Source organism: Eriocheir sinensis, chromosome 30, assembly GCF_024679095.1.
Source record: "Eriocheir sinensis breed Jianghai 21 chromosome 30, ASM2467909v1, whole genome shotgun sequence".
NCBI classification, from domain to species: domain Eukaryota; kingdom Metazoa; phylum Arthropoda; class Malacostraca; order Decapoda; family Varunidae; genus Eriocheir; species Eriocheir sinensis.
Genome location: NC_066538.1, coordinates 17322819 through 17347180, shown reverse-complemented (window position 1 = coordinate 17347180; position 24362 = coordinate 17322819). Strand labels below are relative to the sequence as shown.

The following is a 24362-nucleotide window of genomic DNA, read 5'->3' as shown; positions in this document are numbered from 1 at the left end:
TCCTGGTCTTTTCCTTTCCTTTCCTTGTCGTCGGCCGCGGTGAGTCCGCCGAACAGCTGCCGGCCGGCGCCCGCGCCGCCTCCCTCTCCTCTGCCGCCCTCTTGGCCGCAGCCTCCTCCAGGAGGTCATGTTCCCGCAGCAGCTCGACGAAGACGGACCCAGAGTCGGGGAAGCAGACGGGGCGGGGCGGCGGCGGCTCCCTGGCACGGGGCGCAACACTCTCAGGGCTGGCCTGCACCCCCTCCTGGACGGCGGCGGCGGCGGCGGGTAGCAGCAGCGGGCCAGGCTCTGCAGGCAGGCTGGCCACGCCGGCCCCTTGTTCCGCCGCTGGCCGCGCCAGGCTTCCCCCGGGCCCCGCCGGGAACAACGGGTGCTCGCGGCGGGCACAGCCGGGGTAGTGCAGGGCGAGGAGCAGCTCGTTGTCACGCGCCTGCCGCATGAGCCGCGCCAGGCCGCCCAGCGCCTTGTGCTGCACGGCGTGGCCGCTCAGGCAGTACAGCTGCAGGGCGAGCCGCTGGTCCTCGGCCTTCTGCATCAACTTCCCCAGCTTGAGGGGCGCGGCCGCGGCCGCCTCGTTGTACCACACCTTCTCCCCCTCCACCTCCTCCCTCAGCCTCCAGCCGCCCTCCTCCACGGGGATGGACATCAGCTTGCGCTTGTAGGCGAAGAAGAGCGCGCCGCGCTCCTTCACGATGACTCGGACGCGATCTGGACGCTTGCAGCGCCCGGGGACGTGCACGCGGACGCGCACGGTGAGCGAGACGGTGTTGCCTGTACCCATGTCAGCGAGAGAATGAGGGGTGTCAGGGGCACCCCCTGGGGGCACGCCCGCCAACTCCAGACTCCCGCACCGCTCGGCGCCCGCCACCTCTAGACTCCGGCAACGTCCACTACCTCCAGACTCCGGCAGCGCCCGCCACCTCCAGACTCGACGCTATCTCCACTACTCCAGGAGCGGACATCTCAACTACTCGCCGGGCAGCCAACGCTGAGCCCCGCCGCCGCCCTGCCAGCCTCACGGCCTTTACAGGAAGCCATAGGGGCATGGGCAAAGGGTCACAATGCTTTCTATCGCCTCTAAGGACACCTAACGGTAGGACGCTCTTCATAGAGAGCCACAAGGACGGGGACGGAAAGGTAAAAAGCTTTTCATTGCCACTAAGGACAGCGGAGGAAGACGTCGTGTAACTGGTTTTATCGCTACCTCTTCCTTCTCCCCCCTCCTCCTCCTCCTCCTCCTCCCGCTCCTCCCGCTTCTCCTTTTCCTCCTCCCCCTCCTCCTCCTTCGCGGTGTATCTTGTGCCTTGTTTTGTTATCTCGTTTGCAGCAGAATTGTGTGACACACACACACACACACACACACACACACACACACACACAGAGAGAGAGAGAGAGAGAGAGAGAGAGAGAGAGAGAGAGAGAGAGAGAGAGAGAGAGAGAGAGAGAGAGAGAGAGAGAGAGAGAGAGAGAGAGAGAGAGAGAGAGACGAAGGAGAGTGATATACTGTTTGTTATTGTTGTTAGTGATGATGGTGGTGATGGTGATGATGATGATGGGGGACAAGACGAAGAGAAAAGCAACATTGACTAGGAAGGGAGAAATGTGTTAGTAGTATTTGTTTTTGTTTGTTTGTTTATTAATGTTGGTGGTGGTGTATTAGTGATGGTGGTGGTGGTGGTGGCGGTGATGATGGTGATAGAAATGGACAAGGCGAAGAGAAGAGTGACAGAATGATGTTGGTAATGGCTATAGTGTTGGCTGTGAATGATGGTGATGATGGTGGCGGTGGTGGTGAAGGCGGTGGTGCAAGATGAGGTGATAAGAAGTGTGTGGAGGGACAGGCGGGGTGTTTATTATGGAGGATGTCATGACTGGTTGTGGAGGTGGTTATGCGTGGTGGTGGTGGTGGTGATGGTGGTGGTGGTGGTGGTGGTGGTGGTGGTGGTGATGGTGGTGGTGGCGGCGGCGGGGAGGGTGGGTTGGGGTTTAGGGGGGAGATGTCAGAAGAAAAGAACACAATGAAAAGAATAGTGCGCAGGGGCGGGGCGGGGCGGGGCGAGGTAGGACGGTGACAAGTAATGACGTCACGAAGGTTAATGACGTCATGAAATGCTGTCCCCCCTCCCCCCCCGCCCCCCATTGATTGGTGACGCGGGGTGTCGTCACGCCGCCCCGAATTCAGGGAAAGATTAATGTTGGATCAATGCTCGTCGATGCTGCGTCGCCGGGAACGACTCGCTGCAGGTTATTTTATTTTTCGCAAATACTTTTTATAAATATTTCAATGTCGCTTGGTTCGGTGAATGAGTGTTTTATTAATGACTGGGTTCAAACCAACACTTATCTTGTTTTCTTGGCCAGGTAATGTCCATGTCCATGTACACAGCCTCGGCCTGCTGGCGACAAAACACGTAATGACAAACACATTCGCCGAACAGGCAAGGCTTGCCGCGCGGCGCATGTCAGGTCAGCCCCTCACGCCGCGGTGCTCGGCAGTCCTGGCGCGGTGCAGTCGCCGGGACCACGATGGCGTTCATATAGAAAGCGAACCGCGTTTCTCGGTTTCACGAGGCAAAGTCACAGTGAGGCTTTAAAAAATGTCTCGCCTGCCACCGCGGGACGGTAAAAAGGCCTCAGTAAGGATGAATAAAGCTGGGGGCGGCAGGGAGTGTTGGTGGTGCCGAGCGCGTGGTGAAGACACTGGTGGCGCTGCACAGCACGCCCGCCGCCGCCCGCCCGGCAAAGTCAAACAACGACACGTGGCGCTGCCTCGCCGCCTCATTTATGACGCAAGCCACAATTGTAAAAACCTCTGGTTTGTTTTTAATAAATTGATTTTCCTTACCAGCCGAAGGCTTTATGGAAACAATCTAGTTTTTCACATATTTCAAATATAATCTTCATAACTCAGTTTTACGATTTTTTTTATTCAATTTCATCTTATATATATATATATATATATATATATATATATATATATATATATATATATATATATATATATATATATATATATATATATATATATATATATATATATATATATATATATATATATATATATATATATATATATATATATATATATATATATATATATATATATATACATATATATATATATATATATATATATATATATATATATATATATATACCTCAAACCCTTCTGCTTATTCTGTTAAACTGTTCTCTCCGTTGGGCTCCTCCGATCACAATCTTATTTCTGCATCCTGTCCTATCACTCCTGTACCCTCTGGACCCACCGAAGAGGCGATGCTTCTGGCATTTGCTTCAGCTCAGTGGGACGACCTGAGGATGTACTTTTCCATTCCGTGGAATGATTATTGCTTCCAGGATAGAGACCCCTCTGTGTGTGCTCAGCGCATCACAGAGGTGATTGTCTCTGGAATGGAGGCATACATTCCTCGTTCTTTCTCTACTCCTCACGCTAAAAAGCCTTGGTTTAATCACGCTTGTTCTCGTGCTGTCAATGATAGAGAGGTAGCTCACAAAAGGTACCAGAGCCTTCAAACTAATGCTAATTATGAACTTTACATTTCTGCCCGAAATCGTGCCAAATCTATTCTCCGACTAACCAAAAACTCTTTCATTAATAGAAAATGTCAAAACCTTGCTTTCTCTAACTCTTCCCGTGACTTCTGGCATCTAGCCAAAAACATCTCCTCCAACTTCACTTCTTCATCTTTCCCTCCACTCCTCAGTCCTGACGGCGACAATGCCGTCTCATCTATCTCTAAGGCTGAACTCTTCTCTCAAGCTTTTTCTAAAACTCCACTCTGGACGATTCTGGGCATATTCCTCCTACTCATCCCCCCTCTGACTCTTTCATGCCTGTTATAAAGATTCTTCAAAATGATGTTTTCTATGCCCTCATCTCTCTGGCCTCAATCCTCAGAAGGCTTATGGACCTGATGGAGTGCCTCCTATTGTCCTTAAAAACTGTGCCTCCGTGCTGTCACCCTGCCTGGTCAAACTCTTTCGCCTCTGCCTGTCAACATCTACCTTTCCTTCTTGCTGGAAGTATGCCTTCATACAGCCTGTACCTAAGAAGGGTGACCGCTCCAATCCCTCAAACTACCGTCCTATTGCTTTACTTTCTTGTCTATCTAAAGCTTTTGAATCAATCCTTAACCGAAAGATTCAAAAGCACCTTTCCACTTCTGACCTTCTATCTGATCGCCAGTATGGGTTCCGCAAGGGGCGTTCTACTGGTGATCTCCTAGCCTTCTTAACTGACTCTTGGTCATCCTCTCTTAGCCGTTTCGGTGAAACTTTTGCTATTGCGCTGGACATATCAAAAGCTTTTGATAGGGTCTGGCACAAATCTTTGCTTTCTAAACTACCCTCCTACGGTTTCTATCCTTCTCTCTGTACCTTTATCTCCAGTTTCCTTTCTGACCGTTCTATTTCTGCCGTGGTAGACGGTCACTGTTCTTCCCCTAAATCTATTAACAGTGGTGTCCCACAGGGTTCGGTCCTATCTCCACTCTTTTCTGTTGTTCATTGATGATCTTCTTTCCAAAACGAACTGTCCTATCCATTCCTACGCCGATGATTCCACTCTGCATTACTCAACTTCTTTTAATAGAAGACCCACCCTTCAGGAACTTAACGACTCAAGGCTGGAGGCTGCAGAACGCTTAGCCTCAGACCTTACTATTATTTCCGATTGGGGCAATAAGAGCCTGGTGTCCTTCAACGCCTCAAAAACACAGTTTCTCCACCTATCCACTCGACACAATCTTCCAAACAACTATCCCCTATTCTTTGATAACACCCAGCTATCACCTTCCTCAACACTAAACATCCTCGGTCTATCCTTAACTCAAAATCTCAACTGGAAACTTCATATCTCATCTCTTACTAAATCAGCTTCCTCGAGGCTTGGCGTTCTGTACCGTCTCCAGTTCTTCTCCCTGCACAGATGCTGTCCATATACAGGGGCCTTGTCCGCCCTCGTATGGAGTATGCATCTCATGTGTGGGGGCTCCACCACACAGCTCTTCTGGACAGAGTGGAGGCTACGGCTCGTCGTCTCATCCGCTCTCATCCACATACTGATAGTCTTCTACCTCATAAATTCCGCCGCACTGTTGCCTCTCTTTCTATCTTCTATCGATATTTCCGCTGACTGCTCTTCTGAACTTGCTAACTGCATGCCTCCCCCCCTCCCTGCTGCACTCGACTTTCTACTCATGCTCATCCCTATACTGTCCAAACCCCTTATGCAGAGTTAACCAGCATCTTCACTCTTTCATCCCTCACGCTGGTAAACTCTGGAACAATCTTCCTTCATCTGTATTTCCTCCTGCCTACGACTTGAACTTTTCAAGAGGAGGTATCAGGACACCTCCTCCCGAAACTGACCTATCTTTCGGCCACCTCTTTGGATTCTTTTTAGGAGCAGTGAGTAGCGGGCTTTTTATTAATGTTTGCTTTTTGTGCCCTTTGCTGTAAAAAAAAAATATATATATATATATATATATATATATATATATATATATATATATATATATATATATATATATATATATATATATATATATATATATATATATATATATATATATATATATATATATATATATATATATATATATATATATATATATATATATATATATATATATATATATATATACATATACATATATATATATATATATATATATATATGCACACATACATCAATAAATATCTTTTTACAATGATCTATCCTACGTTTTTTTTTATATTTTCATGGTATAGGTTTCATGTTTTTCTAAGTATTGAAGGGACATAAAAAAGCTTGAATATATTTTTCACATTTCCCCTGAGTGTTGAGTGTGTGCAATGTTCAGTATTTTCGGGACCTTCCCCGCGTGGGCCGCTTCTCGCTTATTTATGGAGATGTTTATTATTGGCGGGACGACAGCTATTTGCACAAAGCTTATATTTTTTTTCGATAACTTGAGATTTTAGAGAAATTTTGTTGTGGTTGAGTGTGTTTGTGTTGACGTGTTGTTGTTGTTGTTGATTGTGTGGCGCTGAGGCGGTGGTGCTGCCGCGTACACACTCACGCGCGTTCGCACACACACATACACACGCACACACACACACACACACACACACACACACACACACACACACACACACACACACACACACACACACACACACACACACACACACACACACACACACACACACTCTCTCTCTCTCTCTCTCTCTCTCTCTCTCTCTCTCTCTCTCTCTCTCTCTCTCTCTCTCTCTCTCTCTCTCTCTCTCTCTCTCTCTCTCTCTCTCTCTCTCTCTCTCTCTCTCTCTCTCTCTCTCTCTCTCTCTCTCTCTCTCTCTCTCTCTCTCTCTCTCTCTCTCTCTCTCTCTCTCTCTCTCTCTCTCTCTCTCTCTCTCTCTCTCTCTCTCTCTCTCTCTTCTCTCTCTCTCTCTCTCTCTCTCTCTCTCTATCTCTCTCTCTCCTCTCTCTCTTCCCTCTTCTCTCTAACCTCAAACTCTCTCCTCGCAGCTGTCTGCTTAAGCTCTCCTCCAATCAGCCTCTCATGCAAAGTGGACGAAAAGTGCACACCACAGCCAAAGAGATGCGCGGAGACGTGGAGATCAAAGGCTCAGAGAGCTGATGCTCTGTGCTGACTCTTTGTGGCTCTGGTGTGGCTCTTGGGTGGGTTTGGTGTGGCTCTTGTCGTGTGTGGCTCTGTGTGGTTCTGTCAGGGTTTAGTTTTGGTTCTAGTGTGAGTTTCTGGTGTGGTTTTGTTCTGGTTTTATTCTATTTTTGCGTGGGTGTTGTGTGTCTTTTTTGTGGCTCTGTTCTGGCTCTTCCGTGGCTCTGGTGTGGCTCTGTTCTGACTCCTCCGTGGCTCTGGTGTGGCTCTGTTCTGACTCCTCCGTGACTCTGGTGTGGCTCTGCTCTGACTATATGCTAGTTTTCTCTGTTTCTGGCTCTGTACTCTCTTATGTGTGGCTCTTGTTTGGCTCTATCCTGACTCTATATTATTTTTTTTCTCATGTGGCTCTGTGCTCTGGGTCTATACTGACTCTTGTGTGGCTCTGTGTGGCCCTGTGTGACTCTATTTTGGCTCTATACTGAATTTTTCTTATGTGGCTCTGTGCTTTGGCTCTATACTGACTCTTGTGTGGCTCTGTGTGGCTCTATTCTGGCTCTATACGGGTTTCTATCTTGTGTAGCTCTATTTCTGGCTCTATAGTGACGCTTGTGTGGCTCTATTTTGGCTCTATACTGGTTTATATCTTGTGTGGCTCTGTTTCTGCCTCTATATTGACTCTTATTTGGCTCTTGTGTGACTCTGTTTTGACTCTATACTTCCTCTTGTATGGCTCTGTATTCTGGCTCTATGCTTTTCTAGTGTGGCTCTGTGCTGACTCTGTGTGGCTCTGCGTTATGGCTCTTTACTGATTATTTATTGTACGGTTTTGTTGCTGTCTCTATCCTCTTTTGTGTGTGGCTCTATTATGGATCTTGTCTGGTCCTCCTTTGGTTTTCGTGTGACTTTCTGTTGTGTGTGTTTATGTGTGTGTGGTTTTGTTTTGGGTTTGGGTATTGAGTGTGTGTGTGTGTGTGTGTGTGTGTGTGTGTGTGTGTGTGTGTGTGTGTGTGTGTGTGTGTGAGGTGGGGGGATGTCAGTCAGTGTGTGTGTTTGTGTGTTTGTATAGAGGGGAAGGGGAAAGAAAGAGAGAGAGTGTGTGTGTGTGTGTGTGTGTGTGTGTGTGTGTGTGTGTGTGTGAGGTGGGGGGATGTGAGTCAGTGTGTGTGTTTGTGTGTTTGTATAGAGGGGAATGGGAGAGATAGAGAGAGAGAGAGTGTGTGTGTGTGTGTGTGTGTGTGTGTGTGTGTGTGTGTGTGTGGGGGGGGGATGTCTGTCTGTGTGTGTGTTTGTGTGTTTGTTGAGTGGGGTTGGTGAAAGATAGAGAGAGAGTGTGTGTGTGTGTGTGTGTGTGTGTGTGTGTGTGTGTGTGTGTGTGTGTGTGTGTGTGTGTGTGTGTGTGTGTGTGTGTGTGTGTGTGTGTGTGTGTGTGTGTGTAGGATGTTTGTTTGTAAGTATGTTTGTAAGGGTAAGGAGTCAGAGGGCATATTTTTCTACCCTATTTTTTTTTTGACCTTGAGCTGTCTACTTTTTTTTTTTGGCTGTTTATATTTATGACAAGGTGTGGTGAGTGTGTGGGTGGTGGTGGTGGTGATGATAGTGGTGGTGATGGTGTTGCATGGTTGTGTGGTGATGGTGGTGGTGTAGAGGGGATGGTGATGGTGATAGTAATGATGTAGTATGTTATGGTGATGGTTGTGGTGGTGATGATGGTGGTGATGGTGGTGGTGGTGATGATGTTGGTGGTGATGGTGGTAGTGGTGCATGGCGTGGTGTGTGGTGAGGTGTTCTATCTGTGTGGTGATAGTGATGATAATGATGATGATGATGATGATGTATGTGTGTGTGTGTGTGTGTGTGTGTGTGTGTGTGTGTGTGTGTGTATGTACGTCCGTATGTGTCAAATCCCATGCCCAATTTTCTCTCATGTGGTGTGAGTTGCATTTTTACATATTATTTTCTTCATCATCCTTCATTTTTTACGTTTAGTGTTGATCGTTTTGAGTTTCTTTGTTACTTGTGTTTCTTTCATGTCCAGAATAAGATATAGAAGACACAGGAAGGGTACCGAAGGACATAATATATAGGAACAAAGGAATAGGAGAAGTAGAAGGAGGAGGAGGAGGAGGAAAAGTAAAGAGAGAGGAAGGCTTGCGAAGGAGAATAACAGGAAGAAGCAATAAATGAATGAATAAAGGATAAAGTAAGAACTGAATAAAGAATAAAGAATAGAATGAGAAGATGAAGAAGGAGCAGGAGAAGCAGATGATAACAGGTTAAAAAAAAGTCGTTTATTTCCTTTTTATAATCGCTTCTTTCCACTAACATGATAAAGCAGAATAAATGAGAAAAGGAAAAGGAAAAATAGGTGACCTGAAGAAAAAAAAGAGGAAAATATGTAAGAAAAAAGAATACGAAGAGAGAATAGGGAAAACATGAGAGAGGAAGGAAAAAGGAAAAGAAGGCGAGTTTAAGGGAGAAAAAGGAAAAAAAAGAAAAATGAATAGGAAGAGGGAAAAGGGAAAACATGAGAGGAAGGAAAAATGAAAAGAAGGTGAGATAAAGAGAGAAAAAGGAATAAATAAAAGGTATAGGAAAAGGGAAAAGGGAAAACTTGAGAGAGAAAAAAAAGAGAAACAAGCTATGTTACAAGAAAGAAGGAAAGGAAATAGAAAGAAAAGAGGAGAAGGAGGAGGAGGAGGAGGAGGAGGAGAAAAAGGAGGGGATAAAATTCAAGGGAAGGGGAAAGATATTTGGAGTTTGTGACAAGCAAGGAATGAAAAAAAGGAAGATTATGAAAAAGAGGAAAAGGAAGAAGAGGAGGAGAAAGAGGAGGAGGAAGAGGAGGAGGAGAAGGAGGAAGAGACGGAGAAGCAGGGGATTAAGATTTGGATTAGGTGGATTAGGAGGGGGAAAGAGGAAGAGGAAGGAGAAGAGGAGGAGGAGAAAGAGGAAGAGGAAGAGGTGGAGGAGAAGGAGGAAGACACGGAGAAGCAGGGGATTAAGATTTGGATTAGGTGGACTGGAAGGGGCGAAAGAGGAAGAGGAAGGAGAAGAGGAAGACGAGGAAGAGGAAGAGGAGGAAGAGGAGGAAGAGGAGATCAATGTTAAGAGGTGAAGTTCTTAGGAAAAAGGTTTGGTAATATTTTTTTCTTCAATATTTTACTTCATCGCAGCTTTTTATATAAATTTCAATGATTCGAATTATTTTTTTTTTCGAATAAATGGTCACACTTATAGCAATCTTTTTTTTTAACATTTTATCACATTTTTAAACTTTTTCATTGTGTGGCCTTTTTAAATCTCTCGACATTTCATATTTTTTTTCCGTTTTTTCCCAATTTTTGACATTTTATCACATTTTTAACTTTTTCATTATGTTCATTTTTTTAATCTCTTGACATTTCGTATTTTTTTCCTTTTTTTCCCATTTTTTAACATTTTAACACATTTTTAACTTTTTCATTGTTTATTTTTATTTCTTGACATTTCATATTTTTTCCGGTTTTATCCCACTTTTTTACATTTTATTACATTTCTTTAACTTTTTCATCGTGTCCATTTTCTTAATTTCTCGACATTTCATATTTTTTCCTTTTTTTCAATTTTTTGACATTTTATCACATTTTTTACTTTTTCATTGTGTGACCTTTTTTTTTAAATCTCTCGACATATCTTTTTTTTCCTTTTTTTCATATTTTAACATTTTAACATTTTTTTTTACATTTGTTTTATATATGCAACGTTTTTAACATATTCATCACATTTTTTTCTCACATTTTCGTGCTGAATTATAGAAAAAAGAATGTCTATAGAAACATAAACACGCAGAGTTCGGGATCATTGTATTGAATTAAGGTTGTATATATTTTATCAGAGTGCAACTTTTTTTCGTTTTGTTTTTAGTCCAAGGAATTTCCACAGGGACATACAAGCTTCATACATATTTTTAAGTGAATGAACGTAACCTTCTCTTGAGTCAAAAGGTAACATAACGTATTTTTTTAGTCTTACGAAACTTTTAAGAGTATTTGGAAAGAATCTGTTTTTTTTAAAGTGAATAAATACGATTTTTTTTAGAGTTTTCAAACATTTTCGGCAATTTTTGAATGGCGAATTTTCCAGCGATTTGCCGAAAACTGTTTTTAGTAAGTGGCGTAGAAAAAAACATTGCGTTATTTTCGCTTTTTTTCAGGTATTTTGATGCACCGTGTATAGTCACTTTTTGTCATCATTATAGAGTAGTAGTAGTAGTAGTAGTAGCAGTAGTAGCAGTAGCAGTAGTAGTAATAGTAACAGCAGTAATATTAGTATTCAGTGAACTAACCAATATAAATTTTTCAATATGTTTAGCATCAAGTAAGGTATCACACGTTTTTATCAATAGCACTCATATTTTTCTAACTGTTTATCGACGCCACACATTTTGACATATTTTTGCTCACCACCAACACGAAGGACTTGTAAATACTCCTGTAAATATTTATGCCCACTCTTCACCTTTTCCTAATCCCTCAACCCGGCATGACAGGATGGGAAGGGAAGGGAAGGGAAGGGATGGGATAGAATGGAAGGGAAGAGAAGGAAGAGAAAGAAGGGAAGGGAAGGAAAGGAAAGGGAAGGGATGGGATGGGATGGAATGGAAGGGAAGAGAAGGGAAGGAAGAGAAGGAAGGGAAGGGAAGGAAAGGGAAGGGAAGGGATGGGATGGAATGGAAGGGAAGAGAAGGGAAGGAAGAGAAGGAAGGGAAAGGAAGAAGGAAAGGGAAGGGAAGAAGGAAAGGGAAGGGAAGAAGGAAAGGGAAGGGAAGGGATGGGATGGGATGGAATGGAAGGGAAGAGAAAGGAAGGAAAAGAAGGAAGGGAAGGGAAGGAAAGGGAAGGAAAGGGAAAAGAAAGTTAGGCAATGAATAATAAAAGGAAAAAAGGGAAAGATGAGAAATGGAAGAGAAAGATAGGAAAGGAAGAGAATGGAAGAGAAAAGAAAAAAAATAAGAAAAATGGAAGTTGAAGAAATAGATAGACAAGGAATGAGGAAGTAAAGAAAAAAAAAAGAAAAGATAAAATGATAAAGAAAGGAAGGAAAAGAAAAAAAGAAAAAGAAAAAGGAAAAGAAGAGGGAAAGATAAAGGAAGGGAAAAAAGGGCAATAAAAGTGAAAGGAAGAGAAGGGAAGATCAGGAAAAAAAGGAAAGGAAGAAATAGGAAGGGAATGAAAAAGAAGGGAAGGGAAAGGAAGCATTAGTAAATATACATCACTCCAATCACTGTAGATATTGTTGTTGTTGTTGTTATTGATGTTGATGTTGTTTCCATTCTTGTAGATATTGTTCCTATTAACATTATTATTTCTCAAAGTCTGAATGTTGCTCCTGTGCCATCATCCATTTCCATATCATTATCATTATTTCTTATTTCAGTTCATAATCTTAACCCTTTACTGATAAAACCACTAGTGTAAATATTATAGTCTAGTATATTTAACTAACTAACTAACTAACCTTTATTTGTACAGCTAAGTAAGTGAAAGAAGAGCAAGATAATTAAGTATTCTGTAAGTGCAATATAAGTAAGAATTAGTGATAACATTTAACTATTTTTGTTATATTGTAATTCACTTATATACATTAATCTTAGGTTATTGATTTTATTGGTGGTGATGGTGGTGGTGGTGGTGGTGGTGATATTGGTGATGGTGGTGATGCTCTCCCACCTCCATTCTCCTCCACCTCCCTCCACCTCTTCTCACCTCCACCACTGCCCACCACCTCCTCCACCTCCTCCTCATATAACCTTCACGTCGAACTAATCTGTCCAACTTTTCTTTCCTTTTTTCTCTTTCTTTGTCTTTCTTTCGTTTTTTTCTTGTACTTATTTCGCTATTTTTGTTCGTTCTTACTGGCTATTTCGTTTTGTCTGTCACTCTTTATTCTCTCTCTCTCTCTCTCTCTCTCTCTCTCTCTCTCTCTCTCTCTCTCTCTCTCTCTCTCTCTCTCTCTCTCTCTCTCTCTCTCTCTGTATCTTTCTTTTCCTCTTTTTTAATTCTTTCTTATTTTCACTTTTCCTCTCTCCTCTTCTTTGTCTTTCATTTTTTTCTTTAATTCTTTCTTATTTTCTTTCCTTTGTGTTCCCCTTCCTTTTCTTTTCTTTAAAACTTTTTTCCTTTGTTCCTTCCCACTCTCTCCCTCATCCCGGCAGAGGTTTATCGTTATTCGCGGCGGTGAAGTTTGGGTAAGTGTCGCGGGAGTTGGCACCACTGTTGTCCTGCTGCCAGTCAGTGTGTTCATGCTGCATCGTCCTCCGTCTCTTGCGCTGCATAAAAACGTACTGTTTGTGATCCGTAGCGTTCGTGTCCGCGTCCACGTGCGTCTCTGTATTATCTACCGAGTCCGTGGCATGAGAATTTAGTGTGCATCAAATAATATTATTTCTATTGTATTGTTTAAAAACTTAAATTTCGATTCAAAAATCCTTAGTTTGCGTCAGCTAATGTTTTTATTTTCCAATTAATTAAAAAAAACTTGCAAATTTTGATGCAAAGTCTTTAGTGTCCATCAAATGATGTTCTCTTTTCTATTAATTAAAGAAATTTGAAATTTCGAGTCAAAAAGTCCTTTTTCTTCCCCTGAGCTTCCTCCTTTCCTTCCTCGCAGAAGTCGTAGAGGGATCTATCACGAGGGATTGACAAGCTTTGTTTTATTTACTCCTTGCATATTTTCTTTCGCTTGTTCCCTCTTTCTCTCTGGGTCTTTTTCTTTGTTTCTTTCTCTCTCTCTTTTCGTTTCTGTCTTTTTTTCATTCTTTCACTCTATAACCGTTAAAATTTTCATGAGAACGCGCTCAGTCTTTTCTGCAGCCCTCGAAAGTAGAAGCAGCGGCAGCCCCGAGTGTGTGAGGGGACGAGGTCATGATGGAGCCAAAGAATAGCTGCTAGTTTTCGGCAAATTTTGATATGTTCGATTTTTCACTGACACGGATTCGAACGTGGACGCGGACACGCCCAACGGCTCACCGACACACGGATGCCTCGGCCTTCCTGTCATTATTATTGTTGTTCTTTAATCATACTGTTTTTGATCCTCCTAGAGTGTTCGTTATTGCCTGGTCTGCCCGTGCTAAGCCTCCTAAATAACCAGTGTTCCTTTCTCCTTTATTGTTTGTTTTTAAATCATCGCCGACGAGATAAATAACACGACTAACATTTTTCTCTTAATTTTTTTTTTTTTTTTTGCCGTACGCGATGTCGATAAATATGAGCTTTTTGAAGTTTGAGTTCAATAAGACTTTTTTGACGTTTAAAATCAATAACATCTTTTGAGGTTTGAAATTAATAAGATGTGATGTTTTTTGCCTAATAGAAGCGAATGCATCTTTTTCAGGGAACAAACCACCTTTTACATTTTACATTTTTAGTGTTTTTCTCTGCTGAATTTTTATATGTCAGCATTTTTAGTAAGTATTTTCATCACAAAGCCTTTTATTTTGTATTTTTTCACTAATTATGTACATTTTTCTGCATTCATCCATGTAAAAAGAGAAGATATACAGCGTTTTCAGTGTATATTTCGACCACAAAACCATTTTTTTCGTATATATGCATTTTTGTAATATTTTTGTACATTTTTCTGCATTCATCATCAATGTAAAAAATGTAAAAAGCAAACACGAACATTTTTATTTTTTGAGTGAATATCCAAGTATTTTTTGGCGTAGTTTTTATTTTTATTAATTTTCTTCGGTGACGCAACACTCGGCTTCGTCCTTGTGCCCCGCGTCACCTCCCGTCACTGTTACTTAATCACTTACCTCCTGTTACTTATCGATGTTGTACCACTCACTTATATAGACGTTGCCGTACTAACACCACCATTGTAACACTCACCGTCACCAACCCTTGATATTATGTGTGTTCATGTTGTAACAATGTAAACTTTGTAACTATCACCAATCACTAACAGCTTATATCGTCTCCACGCTTACAGACACCGTTAAGGGGCTATTACACAAGGCAAATTTTCCGTGGATCTTCAGTCAAACCACGATCTCCGCTGGCGTGGTTCTCATTTGTTTCTTGTTATTGCTGCTGCTGATGATGGTGAGATATACCGTCGTCCTTCGGTGAAATCTACCGTAGCTTTGGAAGATCGTGGACACGTCAGAAAACCACGGAAATATGAGAACCACGCCAGCGGAAATCGTGGTTTGACTGAAGGTTCACGGAAAATTTGCCCAGTGTAATAGCCTCTTTATTAACCTTTGCTGTGTTGTAATATTCTAAATGCTAACCTTATGAATACTAACTAAACTCTAACTATGTGTATCACTTACGATCCCTAACCTTTATTTATTTGTACTACTCTCCTTTACGAACACTGACTATATTTTTGTATTACTGAGACTCAACTTGCTTCCCTGGTCATTGATTTTCACCGACTTCCCAATCACTCTATATAAACATTTTCACACACAAACACACACACATCTACCTATCTATCTATCTATCCATCTGTCTGTCTGTCTGTCTATATATCTATCTTCCTATCTACCTATATTTCCACCTACCAACTACACTTCCTTTCCTCCTTAACCATTTCTCTCCTCTAGCATCCATATCCTCTTCATCCCATCAGCCTTTCCGTTCATTCATCCATTCCGCCTTCCACTCCCAACCCACTCCTTCTTCTAACCCCTCACACACAACCTCTCCTTCATTCTAAACACCGAGGATCATCACGTAATCACCCTTTCCCTTTTCCCTCCCTTCCCCCTTCACCCATTCCTCCTATTCCCTCTGAAAGACCCATCACACCGCCGCATGTCGTGTTAATATCAATAAGAATCACAATACTTTAGACGTGGCCACGATCATTAGTGTGTGAAGAGCACTGACACTTAAATTTAAAGAAGTTGATGGTTGTATAGTGTATGTGTGTGTAGGGGGGAGGGAGTGTGTGTATGTGTGTGTGTGTGTGTGTGTGTGTGTGTGTGTGTGTGTGTGTATAGTAATGGATGTTTTTTTATGTGTGTGTATTAGAGAGAGAAACGGCATATGCTTTTTATGTATATTTTTCTCCTATTCTCTCTTAAATTGTATATTGTTGCGGTGTGTTTGTGTTTTGAGAGATATTACAGAGCACTTCGTAGGTTCACATGTACAGTGTTAGGTTTGTGTATATAGATTTTTTTAAAGTGTCTGCAATGCACGTAGTAGTTTTTTTGGGAGTTTTCTCTATATAATAATTTTTCCTTAAGTTTCATAATCGTTTTTTCCATTTTTGCATTGTTTTTTTTCTTCTATTTTTCTGTGTGCCATTTTTTAGCGCAAATTTTCGGTACAATACTTTTTTTTATAGTTTTTCGGAGCAAGTTTTCCACGTCTTTTGGGGGCAAGTTTTTTGAGCGATATTTTATTTTTACTTGGTCCCCAGAAAGTGGCTCCTTGTGAAGAGATTTTTCGTCCCGTCTGGCACTCCAAGACAACTTTATTTTCTCCTTGTTGCTCCGTTGTGTACCGTTCTTATTAGTCTCCAGTGTTACTTCTCTGGTCTTGTTCCGCGGTTGTTTTACAGTCATGCGTTCTTTTTTTCTCATCCAGTAATGCGTTTTTATATGTTACGTCAATGTGCGAGAGAAAAAAAATATAAACAACAGGAAATAAAACGTTGCAAAGAATAAACAACGAAAGAAAGAAAAAAATAAACTAAAAAAGAAAAAGTGTGTGTGTGTATGTGTGTGTGTGTGTGTGTGTGTGTGTGTGTGTGTGTGTGTGTGTTCGTATGTACGTCTATCATTCATGTACACCGCCATGTGCGTAGGGTAAGCAGAGGTGACATATTGTGTGCGTTTGTGTGCGTTTTTGCGTCCGTGAGCGTCTGGTGTGTTTACGTACTTACATGCATGCTGATGATGATGGTGATGATGGTGGTGGTGGTGGTGATGGTGATGCAGGTATTGAAGAAGGTAAGTTATCAGTTTTAACAATATTCTGCATCACCAATCATCGTAGGTAGATCGTTATAATCGTCAAACAATTTATCTTTTTTCCTTCAAACTTCCGTCCATTTCTCTGTAGTCCGCCCTACTCTCTCCCTCTCAAAGAAAACGGGAACATGTAGTACACCTCATTCAGACTAATGTGACGAATAAGCTCATCCCCCTTTCCCTAATAGTGTCCCTCAATGGAGAATAGTAGCGCATTTATCCATGCTCTAAAATTTTTACTAGTTTAGTCTTGAAATGCGGCAGAGAAAGGTAAATGCTGTTGGTGTTTGCTAGGCTGAGGTGGGCGTGGCCTAAACACGAACATAATTTGAACAGAGTGTAGCGGCAGAGTCTTTACCCAACCCTAACCACTAATCGTCAAAAAAGTACTACTGAAAAAATTAAACTTTGTAACGCTGCATTAGTTCTTACGCGTTTGCAGGGCTGAGGTGGGCGTGGCCTAAACACGAACATAATTTGAATAGAGTGTAGCGGTAGAGTCTTTACCCAACCCTTACCACTAAGCGTCAAAAAAGTGCTTCTGAAAAAAACTAAACTTTGTAACTCTAACGATGCATTAGTTCTTACGCGTTTGCAGGGCTGAGGTGGGCGTGGCCTCTATACGGCTTTAATATGAATAGAGTGCAGAGGTGGAGCCATTATCCAACCATTACCACTAATACGTTTTGCCTTGAAGTGGCGCCGAGCAGCCATTCACGCCAGCACCTTCACATCGTGTTCGTCAAGCAATTACTTTCTATTTGGCGCCATTACCACGACCTTCACTTCCCTCCACCCTTAACCCGCAACACGAAGAGCTATTTTGGTAACACTGGCTTTCTCTCCCTTCCTCCATCCCCCTTTTCTCCCTCCCTTGCCCCTTCCCTCGCTTCGTTCCCCGCCTCCTTCCCTCTCTTTGCTCCCTACCTCAACGCTTCGAATATTTTGGTAACACTGTCTTTCCTTCCCTTCCTCCATCCCCCTTTTCTCCATCCCTTCATCCCCCTTTTCTCTCTCCATATCCCTTTTCTCCCTTCCTTACTCCCTTACTCTTCCCTTCGCTTCCACCCCTGCCGCCCCATCCCTGCCACCCATTCCTTACCTCCCTACCATTCCCTTCCTTTCCTACCCCTTGCCCCTGCCCCCTCCGTGCCTCCCCCTGCAGAAGGATGACGCTCAGACGCAGAGCAATGGGCTGTACGGCTGGCTGGGCATCCGTGACCCCTTCCAGTACGACCACAATCGCATCCCGCCGGAGCCAACCTACTTCTCCACCGGCTTTACCAGGAACCACGTCGAGCAGTGAGTGTTTGGTTGTTGTTTTGTTGTTGGGTTGTGGTTGGGTTGGGTTGGGTTGGGGTTAGTTTGGCTTGGGTTGGGTTGGTTGAACGGGGTTACTGTGTCTTCGTCATTAGGGAATGTGTTTTCGATGGAGTTGCTAGAGAGAAGGGGAGAGCGAGAGTGAGAGAGAGTGTGTGTCTGGGCAAGGGAAGGAAGGAAGAGTGGAATGAAGGGGAGTTGGGAAGGAATGGGAAGGAGAGAGGAGGAGAGAGAGAGAGAGAGAGAGAGAGAGAGAGAGAGAGAGAGAGAGAGAGAGAGAGAGAGAGAGAGAGAGAGAGAGAGAGAGAGAGAGAGAGAGAGAGAGAGAGAGAGAGAGAGAGAGAGAGAGAGAGAGAGAGAGAGAGAGAGAGACAGAGAGAGAGAGAGAGAGAGAGAGAGAGAGAGAGAGGAAAGGAGAAGGAAAATAGGGAAGAAGGTTTATATGGGTTAGGTTAGGCTGGTTTGGTTTGGGTTGAGTTGGGGTTGATTCGATTTTCCTTGGGTTGGATTGGGCTGAAGTGGATTGGAATGGATGAGATGAATGTGTGTTTTTTTATGTATTTTTAGTGTTTGTGTGTAATACGATGTTATGCTACGTTATTTTTCATATTTTTTTTGACGGGTTGGGTTAAGTTAGGCTGGTTTGGATTGGGTTAGGTTGGTTTGGGTTGGGCTGGGTGACTATTGTTTTATGAGTGTTCTTGTTGGGTGTTGGTTGGTTGAATTGCGGGTTGAGTGTAATTCCTCCTTGTGTTGTGATCATTCTCTCGGGTGTTGTGTGTGTTGTATTGCAGGGCGTCGGGGTGTTGTAGGTATGCAGTGTGTGTGTGTGTGTGTGTGTGTGTGTGTGTGTGTGTGTGTGTTACTGTTACATGAATATTTAATGTGATGGATTGCAAACACGTCGAGGGTGGACAGGCGGGCGAGCGGTTTTCAGACTGATTATTATTATTATTATTATTATTATTATTATTATTATTATTATTATTATTATTATTATTATTATTATTATTATTATTATTATTATTATTGTTGTTGTTGTTGCTATTGCTTGGTTATTTATTTATAGTTTCTTTTTTAATGGGGATTAGAAGTTCGTTTTCTTCCTTACTCTTTTCTTTCTTCCTTTCTTTCCTTTCTTCTTCTCTCCCTTTCTTCTCTCTTTTCTTCCTTCTTTCCTTCATTTCTTTCTTCCTTCCTACTTCCCTGCTTTCATTTCTTACTCTCTCCCTTTCTTTCTTTCCGTCTTTCTTTCCTTCCTTCCGACTTTCCTTTTCCTTTCTTCCTTTATTTCCATCTCACTTACTCCCTACCTCCTTTCCTTCCTATTCTCCTTCCTTCCTTCCTTCCTTTCTTCCTTTCTTCCTTTCTTTTCCCTCCTTCCTCACCTTCCTCACCTTCCTTTCTTCTCCCTCCTCCCCTTCCTTCCTTCCTTCCTTCCTTTCTTTCTTTCTTCCTCCCTCCCTCCCTTTCTTCCTTAATTCCATCCGTCTTCCCTCCCTTCCTTCCTTCCTTCCTTCCTTCCTTCCTTCCTTCCTTTCTTTCTTTCTTTCTTTCTTTCTTTCTTCCTTCCTTCCTTCCTTCCTTCCTTTCTTCCTTACTTCCATTCGTCCTTCCTCCCTTCCTTTCTCCCTTCCTTCCTTCCTTCTTTTTCTCTCCCTCCTTCCCTCCCTTCCTTCCTTCCTTCATGCTTGGCGCCATTGGGAACTGAATTATAGAGAAACGAGGAAAAAAGAGACTGGAGAACCATGTAAGCAGAATGTCTTGTTGGCAGGAAATGTAACTTTTAGTAATCGATTATGTTAATTATTAAACTATAGTATTCAATAGCATTAATTAATATGTTCGATTACTAATTTATTTATTTATTCATATTCATTTCTGTTTTTTTTTTTTTTTTTGGTATGACTGATTCCACTTTATTTATTTCGTCATCGTTCGGTTACTTGTTTATTCACGGCAAATGTTCCTGTTTTTTCTCTTATAATTCCTTGACCTTTGCCTTAAAATCCGCCTGAGTCGCCTCCGCACACTCACCTAATCGTTAGCCAGGCAGCAACGTCATTCTGAACACTTACAGATAGCTAAACTCTATCTTAAGACACCTGGCCGCCGCGTGAGTGATTTGGGAACTTTGCGACAGGTGGCAGCACAAGGAAGTGGCAGAAGAAGGAGGCTCTGTGGGCGCGGTGCTTGGCTCGCTACTGAAGGGTCGCGAGTATGGTCCCGGCTCACGGCAGCTTCTTGGTGGGAGAGGAAGGGCAAGGGTCTTAGGCACCTGGCTCCACTTTTCTTTACAGCAAGGAAGGCCGCTCGAAGGCAAAAACAAAGTCAATAACAACCACAAAAGCCCACTAGACGATATACAGAAAAAAATGTAGAAGGAAAAGGAGGCCGAAATGGAGGTCAATATCGGGTGAAGAGGTGTCATGATAGCACCGTCGCCAAATTGTCGTACTCTGAACATTGCATTTATCATTTTTACGTTCCAAAACTGTCGGAACCACACAAATTACGGTAGAAAATGAAAGTTATCGTTAAAACTGTTGAATACTAGTCGTTTTCGTTCTTCTTTGCTGTAGTTATCGGTAAGAAACTACGAAAATGCCATGCCCTGAGTACGATAATTTGGCAACCCTGCTTGATAGCCTCCTCTTGAATGAGTGTGGTCTTGGCTACCTTGATCCGGGCAGACTTCTTTATTTCCTTAACGTGGTGTGTGTGTGTGTGGCGTAGGTTGGGCAGAGGCAAGGACCCCCGCTCTTCTAGGATGGTGCTGTTCCCCTCCCCGCGACCCTCACGGTTCAAGATGCTGCTGGCGAGCTTCCACAAGACGCTCCTGGACAGCGGGTACGGTGCCCTCCTGACCCGGGGACTGTACACTACCCTATCTGTGCTCTCCTCCTCCGCCGCCTCTTGGTGACGTACTTCCACCCCTCCACACACTGTCTGCACCTTTGTAGTGTGCAGCTAAAACCACACACTGAAGAAGAGCACTCAGAGAAAGGCTTTGACACGTACCGTAGAAGTGTGTAAAGTGTGTGTTGTAAATCGGCTTTATTTTCTGCCGTGAGATAGTCTATGGCGCACTAAACACACGCCGGCAGAAATAGAAGATGGAGAAAATGGCTTTGACACGTATTGTAGAAGTGTGTAAAGTGTGTGGTGTAAATCGGCTTTATTTCCTGCCGCGAGAATCTACGGCACTCTAAACACAAGGAAGCAGAAATGAAAGCTGGAAAACAATGGCGTTGACACGTACCAGCAGTGTGTAAGCAGTGTGTGTAGTCAGTGTGGCACAAGACGTAGCTGAAAACAGGCAGAGAAAACAACTTATTCAACAGTAGATCGGCGACGTCACCCGCTTCTTGCCGCACATCATTGCAGTACACCCAGTGGTAGGTAGGAGCGAAGTCTTCAAAGTGTATTAATGCAACTTAGTCTGGTTTCATAAGTTACCGTCAGGACGCCACTGCAGCGATATCGACAAGCCTCTGTAGTGTGTGCCTCCGTTTTGACAACCTTATGCGGAGGTGTGCCGAGTTTATGTGTACACAGACTGAGGTGGTGTGCAGGAGCAAGGCATTCGAACTGTAATAATGCGACCTGTAACGGACTCAGGCATTGCTCTCACGACGCCATGGCTGACCTCTTGGCAGCCTTGCGTGGTGGTGTGATGAGTCTATGAGATCGCATATTCATAAATTGTTATTGAATTCGTGACGGTGAACTGTGTGCGCCTCAGGTCTCGCCTACTTCACAGCAAGAATATTACGTTACTACAGCTAACTAGGAAATGAGAGCTGATAATACGGTGGCTTTAGAACCATCACGAATTTGAACTGAGATTACCAGAAAATCTAACCTGAATAGTGAAACGCCAGAATTTTCTCTTTTCAACACTCCCACAAGACCTCTGCGTGTAACGAAACACACGAGAAATTAATCCAGACAAGGAAACGTTTTGCCGGCGCCGGGGACTGAACCCGCGACCAGCGAAACTGGAGAGCCACTCCTTAACCAGTCGGCCAAAGAAGTACCCCACTCGCAGAGTGAGTTATGGGAGGCTCGCCCATCAGGCAAGTCGCTGCACTACACGGCTCTCCATTCCTATTTAGATTAATTTCTGTGTGTTGAGATTTCCCAACACTCTTCTTGTTACCCACTCGGGGGGACACAACAGAATCACAGGAGAGGATGCCATCGCCTTGCCACCAGTGAAACGCCAGAATTTACTCTTTACTACGCTCCAACACGACCACCGCGTGTAACGAAACACACGAGAAATTAAATCAGACAAGGATAGGTTTTGCCGGCGGCGGGGATTGAATCCGCGACAATCGAAACGGGAGAGCAACTCCTTATTACCAGTCGGCCAAACAGGTGCCCCCCTCGCAGAGTGAGCTATGGGAGGCTCGCCCATCAGGCAAGTCGCTGCACTACAATAGCATGTGGGCAAGACGGAGCAGCGTTCAGTGTTATCGTTTGGTGACATTGACTTCCAAGGTGCATGGCTGTGAATGTGATGTGTTGTGTGACAAGGCGACGCACAGAGACGGGGAAGACGGCCATGATGGAGGAAGGGATGATGATAACAATGCAACCAATAGCAACGAAAATAATGGGAAAGATAATAACGACGATGATAGAAAATACTGATTAGAGCAAGAAGAATATGAAGAGAGAGAAGAACAAGAGGGACAAGAGAAAGACAATATTAATAACAATAACGAGAGACAGACCACGAAATACTTTACTTACTTAGCCTATTCCTTTATTTATGTATTTACTTATTCATATATTTACTTTTCATATCTCTTTATTATGCCTCTTCAAAGTTACCTCGTTCCTCGTATCTTTATTGCACTGTTTATTTTCCATTACTTTCTATATTACTTTTTTTTTATTACTTATACATTCCTCTCTGATTTATGGGTCTTGGTCTGATTCGCGGCACGTTATTTATTTTACGAAAGGCAATAATGTGTTTGAGTGTAGTAGTAGTAGTAGTAGTAGTAGTAGTAGTAGTAGTAGTAGCAGTAGTAGTAGTAGTAGTAGTCGTGGTGGTGGTGGTGGTGATGATGTTAGTGGTGTAAGCAATGATGGTGATGATGTTGAGGGTGGTGATGGATGGTGAGGGGAACTGAAGTGGTGGTGGTGATGGTGGTGATTGGTCGTATTGATGGTGATGGTGGTGGTGGTGAGGGGGGGAGGGGGGGGGGGCATAAGAAGAGAGCATTGTAACTACACTCTTATTTTATGGCTTTTCCTTTATGGTGCTTTATTGTTAGCCTACTCTCTCTCTCTCTCTGTCTATCTATCTATCTATCTCGCTCTCTCAACAAGGCTCAATTTCCTTCCTACTTAACATTATAAACTATTCTATCGTGTTATGGCGTTTGGCTTTTGTTTGGAGTATTACTGTTTTATGTTTTAAGTGCTCAGTGTTCGATCTCTTTAATGGCGAGTCTAAATCCTCTCCTTTGATTGGACAGAGTTCTGAGTACTCAATCTCTAATGTGGAGGATCCGAATTTTCACTCTTAACTCGACTGAATAACATAGCAAGTGTAGGATCGAGCGGGTGGAGGCTTTGAATCTACTCTCTTCCTCTTTTCTGGACCTGGAATACGTATGTTGTTATTGTAGTGATGGTTTAAACGTGTTATAATCCTACATTTTATTTTTTCCTTCTTTTTTATCTATCAGTGTATTCAGTGTTTGATTCCATTTGCGGAAGCCTTGAATCTACTATCCTCCCCCTTTTGTAGAATTGAAATACTAATGTTGCTATTTATTTGAAGGATTAGGTATGTTATAATCCACAGTCTCTTTTGTTCTTGTTGCTTGGCAATGTTTAGTGTTCGATTCCCTTTAATGTTTACTACCTTCCTCTTGTTTACGAATGAAATGCGAATGTTGTTATAGGAATGAAAGACCAAATTTGTTATTATCGACAGTCTTTTGTTCTTTGGGATTTGTTTGTGGCTAGATGATGTACAGTATTGGATTCTTCGGGTGGAGGCTTTGATTCTACTACCTTCCAACTTTTATAGGTTTAAAATACGAATGCTATTATTTATTTGAAGAATTAAGTAAGTTATAATCGACAGCCTGTTTTGTCCTTGTGATTGGGCAGTATTCAGTGTTGGATTCCTTATGTATAGGTTTTAAATCTACTCCCTTTCCCCTTTTATAGAACTGGATTACATACTTTATTTTATTGAGGGATCAAGTTTGTTACAATCGATAGTCTTTTGTTCTTAGCGATTTCTTTGTTGCTAGATAATGTACAGTGTTTGATTCCTTACGTGGAGGCTTTGAATCTACTCCCTTTCCCCTTTTGTAGGTTTAAAATACGAAAGCTGTAATTTAATTCAAGGATCAAGTATGTTATAATCGACAGTCTTTTGTTCTTGTGGCTGGATAGAGTGTACAGGA

At 42.9% G+C, this 24362-nt stretch overlaps 1 protein-coding gene across 1 annotated transcript in view; it reads left to right on the top strand.

The window, feature by feature from the left end:
* Positions 1-24362, top strand: part of LOC127005343 (uncharacterized) — a 135976-nt gene that overhangs the window by 79035 nt on the left and 32579 nt on the right. The window contains exons 7-11 of the mRNA XM_050874110.1: positions 122-383; positions 614-752; positions 842-1137; positions 17591-17904; positions 20692-20799. Coding sequence (XP_050730067.1) covers positions 122-383; positions 614-752; positions 842-1137; positions 17591-17904; positions 20692-20799 — 1119 coding nt within the window. The remainder of the gene's footprint in view (positions 1-121; positions 384-613; positions 753-841; positions 1138-17590; positions 17905-20691; positions 20800-24362) is intronic.